Source organism: Pieris rapae, chromosome Z (genome assembly GCF_905147795.1).
Source record: "Pieris rapae chromosome Z, ilPieRapa1.1, whole genome shotgun sequence".
Taxonomy (NCBI): Eukaryota; Metazoa; Arthropoda; class Insecta; order Lepidoptera; family Pieridae; genus Pieris; species Pieris rapae.
In genome coordinates, this window is record NC_059534.1 from 817,312 (window position 1) to 833,274 (window position 15,963).

The window sequence follows — 15,963 nt, forward strand, 5'->3', positions numbered from 1 at the left end:
ACAATTTAATTTCAATACAGGGGATATGGTATATGTAGAGAATGGGATGGGATGGGTCCTTTTAAAATTATTGAAAAGTTATCAAATTCAATATATAGAATTAATACGGGTCATAAAATGTTAGAGTCAAATCTCTTTCATGTCACAAAACTTCTACCAATACCTACATAAAACATAGATAAGACAGATTAAATTTTGTAAACTTTGATATTTTAATATTGTCAATTTTATATTTAGTTTAAGTTACTTAAGTCTAGATAAGCGAAATTTTTTGTAAAAATTTACTTTTTTGGGGGGGAGATGTAAAGAAACTTGCATGTTTCTTTATTGTATGCTAGGTGGCGTTTGCAGCCGTCGCGGTTGAAAGTTTGACAGAAGTAAAAAGTCAGTGTGATTGAAATCAATATTGTTTAGTTTTGAGGTTATTGTAAAAAGGGATTGATAATTATAAAAAATAGACTTTTAATGTCGTTTCTTTATTTTCAGGTAGGATATTGTTATTTAAGTTAAAGATAATGTAATTAGTATAATGTGTAAGTACTAAAATAAATATCATTATTTTCAGAGAAACACAATTGTTTATTTCGATTTATCAATTCCATATAAAATAAGATATACAATCTTAAATATATATATATATATATTCCCTATTAGTATTAAACTAAAACTTTTTTAAATTGTGTCCAAGTTTTTGAATTGTTATTATTGTTAGTATTGTTTAAAAAAAGACTACTCCTACAAAGACATTTTACTGCACATTCATTATAAGTTATATATCACAGGAGGTAAGCTATTAGGTAACAAAATAAACCAGCTATTTAACTATGATAAAATATATTTAATACAATTGACAATTTTAGTACAACGCCATCTAGTGAGTAAATGTGGACACAAAAATAGATGTCAATACATTAGGTTTAAAGGACGGAATTAATTTTTTTAAATTAAACCTTAAAATTACACATAAAAATAAATACCTATTAGAAATGAAATAGGTATTTTTTATTACAAGTGAAAAAATAATGCTGTCTCGCTTATAATAGCATAGGTGTAAGAGAGACAAAAAATTTAAACTGATACATTTCGAGTCAATTATAAAAACTTAAAACACTACCGACCTGATAAGTGCACATGGTTTCAATATTATTTTAAGATTAATCTACGACTCTTAATATGTACGGGTCATAGTAACGACGAACGAGCTTTATTGTAATAAAGGAATCCAGTTGACTTTCTAAAGTTCCCTTTAGAAAATCAACTGGATTGCACTTATGTAAATCATATAACTGTTTTTAAATATAGTTTAATTATTACTTTTGTTTTAGTTAAATTAACAAAAATGTTATGTGGTAGACTTACAAGTACTTTCATTCCTCAAGTAATAAGCACACAAAAAAAGCTAACAAATATTAAGATTAAATTGCTATTATCCTTTAACAATTCGACGACAGATGGCGCTTTAATCAACTTACAAAATTACTAGCACACTTTTAATTAATTTCGATAGAGGGCGCTGTCATCAAGTTACTAATGCAATTTAATGTTTTATAAAAATTCGCCTATAAACAATAATTAAATATATATTTTAAGTACTACACAGTCTTACGAGCACCCTTAAGGCTGAATAATTCATGACAAGGACAACAATATAATTCTCTATACAAAGATAAGAGACAAGACGACCTATGTTTAATACAACAGATATTTTGGCGAAAAAAAACCCGTTCACTCCTCTTGGCTGGAACTCTCGGAAGACGAGTCCAGCTGAGCAGTTCTGGTGGTTGGTGTGCGTTCCGTAGTTTTATTCGGCATTGTTAACTCGCCGAGAAGATTACTAAAAAAAATAACCCAATAAGAGTTTAAAGTAATACTGCGATTGAGCTGCGACCTTTAAGGTCTACTCACGCGACATCATCAGCGTCCAACTTCCAGTTGAAGAATTCATCACCGATGTTGAAAGTCAGATTCGATCTCATCACCAGGCGTACGGGACGACCGTCGTTCGACTGAAATAATACTTTATATAACAACTACTTAACAACAATAACTTCATAAAGTCAGGCTAAAGCGCTGGACCGATTTTTATGAAATTTGCATGGGTTCAAGTAAGTCTCGGGTCAAAACCTTAATTTTTTAAACATGAAATAGGTTCTATAACACTGCAACGCAACAGCGCAGGTGACAGATAAAAGGCAAATTTAATGTTCTACCGATACCGACTTTGTATGAAGCCGAGGTTAGTACATTTCCACCTACCCACACACAATTTTTGTAACTACCTACACACTATTTTTACACATTTTATGTTAAATTGGGTCAGGTCATATGTAATTAAGTAAAAATCTCTGCCCCATGCCCCAATATTATGGTGTATCAAACTATTCACAGCATTATAAAGGAAGATACTCAGTTTTTTCTAGAACCAGAGGCGAATCTCATGTTGAATGATACCATAGACCCTCCAAATACTAGAAGTCAAATGCGTTGCCAACCTTATAAAATGTAGTCCCCTCTAAGAACCCAAGTTAACCCGTTTCCATGGTAATACAACTTTTGAAATACCTGTTTCTGCGACCCCTTAGCGAAACTCTCCTCACTGTGTAGTCGTTCATCAATTTTCACTAAATCATCATCAGCACTCATTAATTTGTATCTTTTCCTGTCACCTTTGACATATCTCACACCTGTCAGACTGTTATCTGTCACTTCCGCATCCGGCTTCAACCGCAAACTGTCATCTGTCACGTCCGTCGATTTTGACGTTCGCTCCGAGGCTTTACCTAGATCTGTTCCGTATACATCAACGCTCTGGAAGTCTTTACGAACGCCGTCCGTCGGTTTGTCTTCATCACTGCTCTCATCATAACGTTTATAAATTTCATCCGGTTGTTCTAGATCTGGTAAATTAACATTAGTTTAAATGGGTACTGAAGAATTCTCATATATTAAGGGCTTATAATATATTCTAATTTCAAAATTCGCCAATTGGTCGAAAAGCCTCTTCCACAGTCCCAAAAAAAGTTACCTGAATTACACAATAGCAACATTTTTCTTCGAAACAATATTCTAAATTTGAATTCGATAATAGATGAAAAACTACCTGAATGCGTCCGTGGCAACGTCATTGTTTCTTCTAAGGGCGAGTCCTCAATCGATATTGGTTTTAACACATCGTTACTGCAAGAGTAAATTAAACTTTATTTTATTATTTGCACTACACTATGCCAAAATAACACTAGAACACATAACTAAGTGTAAAAATTGCTTGCCATAAGAACTTTGAACCGACCATTTCGTTCCGAATTTTAAAAACTCTTTTAAAGGAATGATGAATATCTTGAGTTATATTTTTGTTTTATTTCATAATAATCATATATATTATACATTGTCATACAGATTACAGATACTCATTTGACAGTAAGAAAATGTTTGATTGTGTTTACAGGCATGTTACGTCACAGGGTCTGCGATGTCATCTTGGTTTTGGTGGGTTCTTGAAAATGTTTTGAGTTTATTAAGGCAATAATTTACTAATTTAAGGGCTCTGATGTGATTAATAAAAAACAAAAATTGTTTTTTTAAATCTTGTAACATTATTTACGATTTCAGTTCACGCTATTCTTGTTTTCACCACTCACGAACCCGAATACCCAAACAAAATTTAATCAAAATCGGTCAAGTATTTATTAGTTTTTAAATACACACACAAACGAACGAAAAAAAATATACATTATATAGATTAAAAAAATTCTTACTTAATCATCGGTAGTATTTTTTTGTGATGTTTTCGTTTTCTCTGAAACCAAAATATTTCAAAATGAGCGAATACCATTATTTTTTTCTAAATATGTTTTCAACTTTTGCCCAAGGGATGGCGCTGCGCCGAAGATAGTTAAGAATACCTTAGGCTGGAGAGTGGGTTTCGGTGTGATCTCCACGAAATCCTCAATTATAATCTTCTTCTCGTTATCCTGCTTCAACCGCACCACGCCCGGTTCAGTCTTAACCGGTTTCTCGGGAACACTCGTTTTTATCACTTGAACATCTGGTTTCACTTCCTTCGGCTGGATTTCTTCGTGCTGCAAATTATTATAAAATATCTAGGCTATCCCTTTCGTTTTAAACGATATGAAAGAGAAACCTACAAATGGACACAAACAAACTACCCTCTATCTTATATGATGTGTCATATGATCGATGGAGAGATGAAAGGAAAGAAAGAACAAAATAAAAGATACAGCTTTAAGAAGAACAACAACAGAGGTACAAAATACGCAGACAATTTAGAATATAGATAGACCTAGAAAACAGCTGATAAATGGCAGAGAGTGAAGAGCCTCCAAGAGCAGCAGGAGTAACAGGATCTGGAGGAGGCCTGTGCCAAAAAAGGGCACACTGATACCAAGGAATTTATGTGATTACAGAAATATGCATATGTTTAAGTGTAAATAACTGATGATAAAAAGCTCGCTCCAAAAGTTACATTTGAAAAAGCTACCTCCTATGGTCTAATAACATAATTTTGCTCACCACTTTGTGTTTGTGTGTGTGTGTATGCGTGTGCAGTGGTGTGACTCGATGTTTCTCAAACACACGCCCATTGTTGATCACCTGCGAAAACATTAAAAATTATACAGATGCAGAGGCAATGCAAACCTCAATTACAACAAATCTTAGATCAGACATTGAGATCATTGTGGACAGTTTGCGCTAAAATGTAAAGTAGTGAAACAGGTAAAAAACATGGTGACATTTAGACACAATATAGGTAACCTATCTCTATTACCGTTGATACAAAATACAACAATCTAAGTGATTGTATTAATAATGAGTTCAACACCATTTTTACCCCAAAGAAAGTCTCTAATTCGCAGTGTAAATCGTTTAGTGATTGGGCGACAGCGGGAATTTGTAAAAGTAGACAACGGTTGTATGACCTTTACGCTGAAAAGTCATATAATCATAATGAAGAATTTACTCCCTATGTTCGAAATTATTCCCGATATATGTTTCCCGATCTAATAAAACATAGTAAATTAATACATTATTAAAGGCAGGTAGTGTGTCGGACCCCAGTAACTTTACCAATTTCCGTACTATCTACTTGTAGTAAAATCTTTGTCAGTGTAGTAAAGTCATTTTAACGTAAACAAATTATTACATCATAATCAGTTCGGTTTTACCAAGGGTCGCTCGACTGCCGATGCCGGTATTGAGTTATATAGATATATAGTTAAGGTTTAGGAGTCGCATGACGCCTTAGGTGTTTTCTGCGACTTATCCAAAGCATTCGATTGTGTCCAACACGAGACTAATCTTCTGACTTCCTACTTACACGGTGGAACTCAGAAGGTTGAAGTAATGGTATTTTGGAAATTTGTTATTTGTCGTTTGATTTTAAAAATCAAGGACGTATCATCTGCAAAAAAACTTAATATAGAAATGAAAAAGCTCACAGTAATATCCCTTTCGTTGAGTGCGCTGACGATGTCTCTCACGAAGCTATTATTCGGGTACAGGGTTCGATGTTTGCAATAAATATCCACCTCCAGATGCTCCTCGCTGCTGTTTCTTCTCACTAATTTCAGTATAAACTTGTCCTTCTTCCTCTTCTTTTTGCTCTTTTTGTGTCGGCGTTGATCTGTTTCGTTCACCGATAATAGAGAACGGGAGATGCGTCTGTGAAAATACCAGTGTTGCCAACTTTTAATAATGGACTTCTCTTATATTTGGGTGTTTTTAATTTATTATTTTTCTAAAAAACGCTAATTAAAAATAGAGAAGAGTGCAATATTTTCTGAGTATACATTTAAGGAAATACGAGGCATAGTTTTGCCAGACATATAACCGAGAAAAATATAATATATACCTCTGTCCTCTCAATTTCTGCAATCTGAGTTCTTGTTCACTCGGTTCACCTTTATCTGCAATTTTATGTTTAAATCAAATTACAAAATAATTTTAATCTGTAAGCGATGAAGACATTATTTTATTTAATAATAAATAACGTAGCAAAAGATAGTATCACTAGAATTGTTTTTTTTTAATTTAAATATGTTTATTTAACACAACAAATTAGAAATAATTCTTTTATGAATAATTTAAAATTAAACTCACTGTCAAGTCTAAAGTCATTCTCTTCAGTATAGTCTATGGACCATTTCTGCTCCACACCAGACACACACTTGGCCGCCGTGACGTCACCGCCCGCTTCCCTCGGCGATGTCAGACACAGGCTAGTCTCAATGTGCTGAAGCTGTTTGGACGGCAGGTAGCGCCATCGCTGATAAGAAGACAAGAATGAACAACTCGAGGAGCAGTATCAACATGAGAAGGAGAAAGTTGGTGCCTGAAAGAAATCTCAAAACAGCGATTTACCCTTCACCTAAAGAATATTCGCTTGGACACTTCGTACATACAAGTTGCGAGAGAGCTCGCAAGTGCGTTTCCGGCCTAAAAATAATATATTATATACCTTCAAATTCCACCTGGAACTTTAATTGCAGAACCATATTCTTGCAAATTAATCGCTGAGGCGATTTACAGGTTACAGGAAAAAATCACCTGGCATATTGAATTCTGAAATCCAACTCACCTGTCCTCTCAACTTTCCGTGACAGGTGACCATGAGCACACGCCGACTACTGGCTTCATTTTCGTCCGGAGCACGTCTAAAACAACAGTTTAAATTTGAACATCTTTTGGAAGAAGAGACCAAACAGTAATAAGTGGTGATATTAATAATATGGTACCTCTTCTTCTTCACAGCGTAAACACAATGTGGCAGAAAGAGACGAGAGACAATTGGTTTAATAAAAAATATTGCAAGATATTTAACTACAAATTCCTATAAATCATTTAAAAACTAGAATCTTAACTTTTATATTTTTATTTAGGGATCGTAATGTGCATGCGATAAGCATGTTACGTCATAGTGCGACGCCATCTTGTGTAACGTTTTGCCGGGTTTACTAAATAAAACATAGAGCAGTTCTTACCTGATATATTGCAATTCGGCGCATCTTTCCTCGTCCCTGAGTTCTCCTTTCAGTGAAAGAGCGAAGTACTGAGTGGCTTCGAGAGTGTTATGACAAGGGTAAGAGCCGAGAGGAGACCCTTCGCCTTCTCGTTGGAGGCTGTCCAGGCAGAGACCGGACGGATTGCGGAACCTGTAATTACTCCCACTTGTCAAGATCCATTCATATATTTAGGACCCCAACCTTCTCAGAAAATTCAGTACAGTTTAAGAAGGACTTTACTTTTTATGAGGAGCAGTGTTGGTATTGGCTTCAGGATTTCTTATCGCTAAGGTAGTAAAACGTAGAACCTTAAGCAAACTAATGAAGGACGTTCCACCGCGTTTAACACCTGCTCGTATTAAGGAAAACAAAACAAAGGCGGTTCCTTCTCTTCTAAAAGAGATGACCTAGGTTTGTTTCTTATTGATTAATGGGTTCCACTTTTGTTCTATCGCGATATTTTCCTTCGTTCTTAAGAAAGAAATTAGTTCAGCTCCATGGCCCATACCTGCCGAATCCAAAAACGTCTCTGACGGGCACAAATTTATCCTTATAAACATGTTGGAGGTACCACGCGAAGCTCTTGCATTTGAGCTTCTCCCGGAGAACCTTTCTATGTGTCACGTCTCCGATTTTTGGATTGTTCTAGAAGGAAAAGGAGAAATTTTATATTCACTATAAACACTTTGTACTTTATCTCTTTTGATCACAGCGCCAAGTGAATTTCAGAGAAAGAGACGTAATGCGGATCGTTACGCCTGTTCTGATGGCAAACATGTGTTTGTTAATTGCTATTGGGGAACCTTTAACTTGACAGATTTTTTCTAAGATTGAGGACTGTCCATTATCATATGCAAGGATTCCGTAAGTCTGATCTTGAAAACCAGAATTTGTATCCGAATTTGGGTCTAATATTATAAAATTGTGAAAAGCTTATGGCTGAAATTCATCAAACCGAGGCGGATTTTTTGTTATAGAAGTGAAGGCAAATTTGCAAGCCGCTCACCGGATGTTAAGTGATAGTTTTCAAAAAAGTAGGCTAGAGGGTGTGTTGCCGACCTTTGAAATAAATGAATGAAGTGTCATTAACAGTATATAGAATAAACAAATTATATTTTAAACGCACCCCACAAAAACGGCTCCATAGCATGCGCGTATGCATGTAACAGGGAAGTTGTCTGACAGTTTAGTAGTAATGTTTGTAATCGCATTTTTTTATTATCGATATTTGTCTTACCCTCAAATCTGGTCGATGGAGATAAAATAATTCGGCATATTCATCCATCCACACATCGGCCATTCGGGCTGTGTTTATTCCTGAAATATTTCCAAGTATTAACTCTTTTACCCTCACTATTTCCATATTCATCCCACATACGTACGGAAAAGAGATGACAATAACGAGAAAGATCAGCTTTGATAGGACAGGAGGCAAACGGCAAGAGGCTGATCTGATGTTAAATACCACCCATGGACTCGCTGCCTCAAGCCTCGCCCGTTGATGGCCTTTTGACATTTAGCACGTTTGTTGTGGGACTCCTCAGCCTTATGTGCCAAGCCGTCGATTTTTAGGGTCTAAGACCAATTTCCTCATGATGTTTTCCTCCATAACAGGAAGTGTTAAACTGAAGACCATTGGTGCACAGCTTACCACCTCAGGGATGAGAAATAAAGCCACTATTCCAACACTGCGCAAAAAGAACTGCAACTGAAATTATCTATTAATACTAACAATTCTTAAATCAATAAAAAATTAAGGTTATAAAAATGGCGGTAGTTTGCAAAACCCTTATACAATATAAAGTTACCGTGTGTGTCGGTGTGTGCAGGTAGGCCATATGGATGGAACGATCGAAACACATGGCCGACCCGTGAACACGGAATTGTTTCGAGAGTACCGCCACCTAGGAAATTATAAATCTGTTTAATGTCAAATAAAATAAAAATACTAAAACGTATTAAATATTTAATAATTTATTTTGTTAATACAAATAGATTAAAATCTACTTACACTGCCAAATCCTAAAGGACATTTCCAGGTTTTCACCACCCCATCCAGCCATCTGCTCATCATAGGCTCCCAATTCCCAATAATACTGACGATTTATCGCGAAAAGACCACCCGCCATTGTTGGAGACCTGGTATTTCAAGGACATATCTATAATTTCCAAAATTTGTCGGTTTTGATATTCTTCTATTATCTATGTATACTACTACAAATGTTAGCTAGAGAAAAATCAGCGTGCTCTTTCTATCCCTGAGGTCGTAAAGGCTCTAAGGCTAAAAGAAGCCTTAGACGACGTATCGGGTACAGAAGGATGATTTGTAACACCACTGGTTGTAAACAAAATTTAAAATACAATAACATAATATATAGAACAGTAGGATTACCTGATAATCAGTTATACATGGATGCTCTCAATGTCATCCGGCTTTCCAGAAAGATGCCAAACACAATTAAACAGATATTGTGATTATGCTTCCATAAAACATATTTATTAATCTAAATCTTACGAGACATACAGTTGGCCGAGGTTGTGAGACCAAGTTGTAGCAAAAACGTTGCAACTGAATTCTGTCTCCACTATCGTTAATTACAAACAAACAAATAGGTAGATCTTGGAAACCTTCGCTCGCTAAGTTGGATTGCATACATATTTCCAAGCAATCTCTTAGTCCATAAATCCTTACCATGTTGGGGCAATGTCTGATCCGCGCCGCTTTTTCTCCCATTCGGGAACATCAATCCACGTGAAATGGCCCATGAACGTGAATCCTCCCACCTAGAAATTTATCGAAAATAAATACCACAGACTGTCATAGTGCTGACAAATGAAGTTAATTCAATACAATTTGTGGATAGCGTTCAGAGTCGAGACTTTAATGTTTTCGATATGGACAAGAGCGCTCCCCCTGGAACTGGACTAAGGGTACAATTTAGAAAGGAGCCTTGAACATTGCAATAATATATCTCACTTCAAGACAGGCAATTCAGTACCTTTTTATATTAAAAACAGTTTTATTTATACCAAAACAATGTGTATATGTTTGTGCATCTTGGCTTGGTTTTGCAGATTTTTTTATCAATACATTTTGTTGGTCAATTTGCAGCAGCCAGTGTTGTTTATACAACCTGCACCATTCTTATTTTATTTAAAATCTTTTATTATTGGTTTGAGGGCTTGGGTATCCAGAAGGTATATTCAGGACGCTCCATTCATGTGTCATAATAGTAAAGGAATCCAACTCTACCAAGACGTGCGTCTGCTGCCAGATCTTCTTCCACTTGCCACTTTACCACTTGGCACAGACTAAGTCAAAGTTTGAGTTGATTTGTGAATACAATACGTGATGGACACTTGCTCTTTTATGAACTTTACCCTTAGTCACTTTCTTTAGTTAAAATCAACTGTCATCTTGTCTAAACCATTATATTAAACCAACGTTAAGCTAAAACTACGTTAGTATTCGGTGGGCTGAAAAGTTCACTACATGTGTTTTTTCGTTTACTCACAGTGGTTGCCTGAAAGAAATCGCTCGAAAGCGATAAGGCAGCAAGTTGCTTTTAATTAAATTATGTTCAATATTTTTTTCTTTTATGTAATGCAACGAAGTGTTAATAAAAATAATAATAAACTTTTCTGCCAACCTTAACAAACACCGCATGCATTACTATTTACAAGATAATCAATAAAGCCAATTACCGACTCTTTCTGACAAATTGTATTTACGTTATGATGAAAAGAGTTAGAGGTATAGGAAGGAAGGAATTGCAGCAAACTTCATTCAATGGTTCAAGTTTAACAAACTAGGCTAACTGATAATTTTCATTTAATTTTCTCTTCTTCTACATTACCTGGGTGATATTGTACTATACTTAGACTGTATTAAAGTCGGCTAACCAAGTCCATGGAAAATTAGACAATTAATAAATCAATATGTATCTTAAATTACATTAACTGCCAGTTCTCAAATTATTGTCGGCTATTGTTTTGTCGGCATTAATTATCTGCTTTTGGCACATGCTATTATAAATAAGCTATATATTATAAACGCATTCCGATGCTCAATTGAAAGTCCAAAGTTGCTATTTTAAGTTCAAATATGCCATTTTCAGGGCCAGATAAGCCATCAAAGCCGCATGTTCAAAAAGCTGCCGTTTAAAGGCTAAAGTGTAACTTTAAGGCATGCATGCATTGCATATAACCTGAAACTGCTCAGCGGCCTCAAGTTGAAAGGTGGTCTGATCTATGACATCTATCAACGGTGTCACGACCGCGTCCCGTTTGTGCGAGATTCTTTGCAACAGTGGCCTCATCCAATCGGGAGCGGCTTCGCAGTGCGCGTCCAGAAATATTAACACATCACCTCTGGCTTTACGCGCGCCACGCATTCGTGCCCTCATGAGACCTTGCCTACGGAAGACTTGATGTTTGAGCTTAAGCGGTAGAATACTTTAAGCGTACCAATTCTGAATATGCCTTGCCTGATGTTAGGTTAAGCATTGGCTTACCTGCACTAAACATCAGTTGTGCCTCCTTTGAATGCGCTAACCAAAATATGTTTGTTATAGTTTTCTTTATAAATAGAACACTGAGTTTTAAATGGAACAAACGGGCAGGAGGCACTCAATGCCAGAGAACTGGCCTTTTATGAATTGCTGTGCTTGAACTCGACTTGTGTCGGAAATACCTGTTGCTTACAGACACCCTTGCCAGAGGGCTAATGAGAGCGTTGCCGGCCTTTTAGGAATTGGTATGCTCTTTTATTGAAGGACCCTCAGTCGAATTGGTTCGGAAATACTTCAGTGGGCTGTCCACGACGGCGGTATCGCTTAACATCTGATAAACCTTCTGCCCGTTTGCCGCCTATTTTTATAGAACAGGGTTAGGTATATACTGTCAATGCCAGAGTGCATTGCCGGCCTTTTAGGCCTATCAAGGCAGAAATGTGCAAAGTGCCAAAAATACGTGACAACAAAATGTGCTGTACAAAATGAAACTTAAGCGACCCGCTCAAGACGTAACATATATCGATTAGTACCCGATACGGCACTAGATATACGCGTATCATATCGTAAACGTATCTGATATTGAAATATCAAATATCGAGTACCCTTAATTAATAAATAATGACTACGTACAAAATTACATGCAAAAGAAATTTAAATGTTTGTAAACAAACGTGTCGAAAACAAATCAAGTGATAGGTTCCTCTCTTAATCAGGTTTCGCTCTATTAAATTGAATTCATGTACGATATGATGCATATTTAGAATACGATTTCGATATGATACTTAAATATCGAGTCCTAATCGATATAAGACTTAAATATTTGAAACGATACCGCGTATCGAACGTATTATTACTATTCGAGGACGTGCCGATCGATGGATAAACCCCAAAAGTTCCCAAAACCTAACCTGAAACACAGCCGGGTCTTGAACGCTGTAGTAAAACGTGTCCGCCTCTATCACATCTATGATGGGTACCACAACAGCATGAGGGGCATCCTTGACCCGTTGGAGTAAGGGCCTAAGCCAGTCGGTTTGCGTTTCGCAATGTGCGTCCAAGAAGACCAACGTATCGCCAGTCGCGTAACGAGCTCCCGCGAGACGTGCTCGTGTTAGGCCGACACTGTATGAAACGACTTCGTTAGAAGCGAAAGCAAGGTGAGGAAGACCGTTGAAACTAATGTGCCACTGTAAGGGTGAGAGACTGTTCCTTCAAACCATAGGACGAATCTTCGACCTGCCTAATCGCTGACTGGCTTCAAGGTACCAGTGATTAAAAATCTAATTGGAGAAATTGTAGTTGTATATGCTTAGTTGAAAATACTTCGATACCGCATTTTAAGGTATGACGTCATCGCAGTGACGTACCTGTTAAAATTCAACCCAGACATTTGCTATCTACTCTATAACCTATGAATATTCTACCCCACTCTCAAAATCAAATTTATAATGAAACACTCGAATAGTAAACTAACTAAAGCAAAGCTTTTTAAAACTTGAAAATATACTAAAACTACCCTCATTTTCATTACAAACTAGTCTACATACCATAATTTGATTTCTATTAAAACCAAACACAAAGTACCCTCATTAAATATAACCTCAAAATCTTTCCCCGTCTCATACTCAAACGTTGATTGATGTATCATATCAATGATGGGCGTTAGAACGGCTGTGTGCTTCTCTTTAATCCTCTGAAGTAGCGGTCTAAGCCAGTCGGCCATTGCTTCGCAATGCGAGTCAAGGAATATCATGACGTCACTAGTAGCTTTGCGACTACCCTCGAAACGAGCACGCGTAACTCCTACCCTACATTATTTTCATATAAAATTGAATTTCATATTAATTCATTGAAATTATTATTGAAGTCTAGATGAACATAAGAACAGAAGATAGAACACACAGGGACTAGGACCCCTCTGAATAATAAAACTAGATATCTGTTTCATTATTATATTACAAAAAAATATATATATCTATACTAATATTATAAAGAGGAAAGGTTTGATTTTTTGTCTGTTTGTTTGTATGAATTGAATAGGCTCCGAAACTACTTGGCAGATTTGAAAAATTCTTTCACTGTTGGAAAGCTACATCATTCCTGAGTGACATAGGCTATATTTCATTTTCAAAAAAATAGGCATCCTTACTAAAATTACGATAACATTAACATTTGTTTATTATTTGATACAATTCTAACAGATGGCGCTGAGTTAAAGGTAGTAGTTTGGCAAGACGACGTTTGCCAGGTCAGCTAGTATGAAATAAACTCACCGATCAGGCAACCGTAATATCTTGATCAGATCTGGTGGTATCCTGGTTCGTATGTAATGACTAAGTTTACCTTTTAGTTCAGGCAATGTGGAGTTATCATCAACTAATATTATTTCTTTTAAATATACAAATGGTGATGATGGGTCTTGGCCGGGATACCCTAAAATAATAGAAGAAAGAAAACAACATTTATTTGTGCAAACAAGAAGTTTACAACTACTCACATTTGGTTGTATAAGCCCGATAGTTATAACAGCCAATGACATTGTTATAAGTACATACCTAATAGAATAAAATTTATCCGGGACCATTAATTTTGGTCAATATAACCAGTATTTACTTATAAACAATGTTGTCATAAACGGTTTTGACTGTACTTAAAACTAGATATCAACTCTTTCTTCTGAGAGCATAATATATTTTTTTGTATTTATAAAGGTAAATTATTTGCTGAAGATGTTTTAAAAACTTAATAAAGTAGTCCCAATTAATTTATAAACAAATAATTATCTTGATATAGCCTAAGTCATAATCAATAACTCACCCATTGTCATTTTGGCCCCTGTATGCCTATCAACATAGTTTACCCTTCTGTACCAGGGCTGGTTTCTTCTTGCACTGTTCACAACACTCCATATAGTTCTTACAACAACTGAATATGGCTCATTGTGAAAGATAATTATCACAGATGCTGATGGTAACTCAGCATCATATAATACACGCTTACATGCAGGATTACGATGATCTAAAATTTCATAATAAAAATTGATACTTCATAACAAATAAAATGACTCTTGAAGAAGGAACATACAACTCAAAGGAAAGCACCATTACTGACTGTCAGATAGCTACTTAAAGTGCTTGTATATTTTTATCTCAAACCTACAAAATGAAAGCCTTTTTGCCCAATGAAGGCAAAATAAAAAGGCTTTTGTATTTATGGTGCACATTATCATTGAAACAACTTTAGTTGGCTACTATGATACCCAATTCTTCTAACACAGTTAACCACCCACCTCATAAACTAAACGGCTTTCTTAATTACTGGGTGAAAATAATACTACTTAACTTGTTATACAGTCTTGTTGGCAGAGTTTTAGGCATTCAAGTAGCTTGAGCCATAGTACAAACTCTACTTATGAATAAGCTCAACAGTTAAAACAGTGTTAAGTTCTTTGACAAGGACCAGAACTCATTTAATAATAATATATCTTAAAAACTGCTGATGGATAAAATCATATAGAAGACATTTTATTTAAAGAAATCAAGAAGAAAACTCGCATATGCTGATGTGAATAACAGAACTGTGCCGGCAAGCGGATAATGAATATATTATAACTGTTCCTTACCCTCTAGAGAGCGATTGTACGGGATTCGGTCGCTCAAATACACATTGATCGCCAGTTGCTTCTCAGATTGTTCTCCAAGTCGTTTCGCATCACCGAACAAATGTGCTGCAACACCACCTTCTCCCAAATCAGGAATAATTCTGGTCTCGTCTTCCAGAATCTGCTTTTCAAATTCATTTTGCTCTTCAGTCTGCGCTTTAACAGTTCTTTTACCACCTCGATAATGTTCGAACAAACTTAGTATTAAACAAACGAAAATTAAGAAGAAACTAATTTTTGCCACATAATAACACTTTCTCACCGGCAATTTCATATTTTGTAAATACGTGAACGACGCGTCCACTCACAACGCGTTATGGATTTTGACAGTTGACACTGACATTTTTTGATTAGTGACGTTTAGTGTTTACAATTATTTTATGACCGGAAATCAATGTGAAAACAAACAATCCATAAATGTTTTCTTTTTAATAACACACGAACTTAAGATTAAATTTAAACAATAATAATCAACTATGCTGCATTAAATAGGCAAACATTACACAAATTTTCCAAACAATTTACTATCGCTAAACTTTGACTCTGCCGAAGGTATTTGATGACATTCTTGGATAGTTTTGGTTAAGGTTTTCGGTCGGGTTTAGAGTTCAGACGAATTATTTTAAATATATAGTTATATACACATAGTAGCTGCCCGCGCGAACTTCGTTTCTCCTTAATGCCTAGTTTGGATCTTAGTACACACCAACATGGAACATTTTGCTACCACTAAATTGGAACTTATCCATACATTGTGAAACAGGCCCTA

The 15,963-nt window shown here is 35.8% G+C and overlaps 1 protein-coding gene across 2 annotated transcripts; it reads right to left on the minus strand.

The window, feature by feature from the left end:
• Positions 1 to 746: 746 nt before the first annotated feature.
• LOC110993428 (polypeptide N-acetylgalactosaminyltransferase 1) lies at positions 747 to 15,512 on the minus strand. Of its 2 annotated transcripts, none has more exons than XM_045634209.1 (21): positions 15,156 to 15,512; positions 14,351 to 14,551; positions 13,807 to 13,966; positions 11,228 to 11,435; positions 9,712 to 9,803; positions 9,031 to 9,158; positions 8,828 to 8,923; positions 8,257 to 8,336; positions 7,528 to 7,664; positions 6,999 to 7,169; positions 6,596 to 6,671; positions 6,118 to 6,283; positions 5,870 to 5,924; positions 5,457 to 5,679; positions 4,531 to 4,611; positions 3,903 to 4,079; positions 3,756 to 3,796; positions 3,101 to 3,177; positions 2,563 to 2,897; positions 1,906 to 2,006; positions 747 to 1,834 (listed from the first exon to the last, which is right to left on the minus strand). In XM_045634209.1, the coding sequence occupies exons 1-21, from the start codon at positions 15,466 to 15,468 to the stop codon at positions 1,726 to 1,728; spliced, it is 3,027 nt and encodes a 1,008-aa protein (XP_045490165.1). In that variant the 5' UTR covers positions 15,469 to 15,512; the 3' UTR covers positions 747 to 1,725. The 2 variants fall into 2 exon arrangements, with proteins under 2 accessions (XP_045490165.1, XP_045490164.1); XM_045634208.1 differs by lacking the exon at positions 11,228 to 11,435 and adding an exon at positions 12,442 to 12,655 and having other exon boundaries at positions 748 to 1,834.
• Between the last annotated feature and the right edge of the window lie 451 nt (positions 15,513 to 15,963).

Excerpts from the sequence above, each read along its gene's own strand:
- LOC110993428 (XM_045634208.1), bottom strand. The coding sequence starts at position 15,468 with ATGAAATTGCCGGTGAGAAAGTGTTATTATGTGGCAAAAATTAGTTTC. Across the intron at positions 7,170-7,527 it reads GACGTTTTTGGATTCGGCAG|GTTCCGCAATCCGTCCGGTC; the intron begins GTATGGGCCATG and ends GAGTAATTACAG. Across the intron at positions 3,797-3,902 it reads AACCCACTCTCCAGCCTAAG|AGAAAACGAAAACATCACAA; the intron begins GTATTCTTAACT and ends TTTTGGTTTCAG.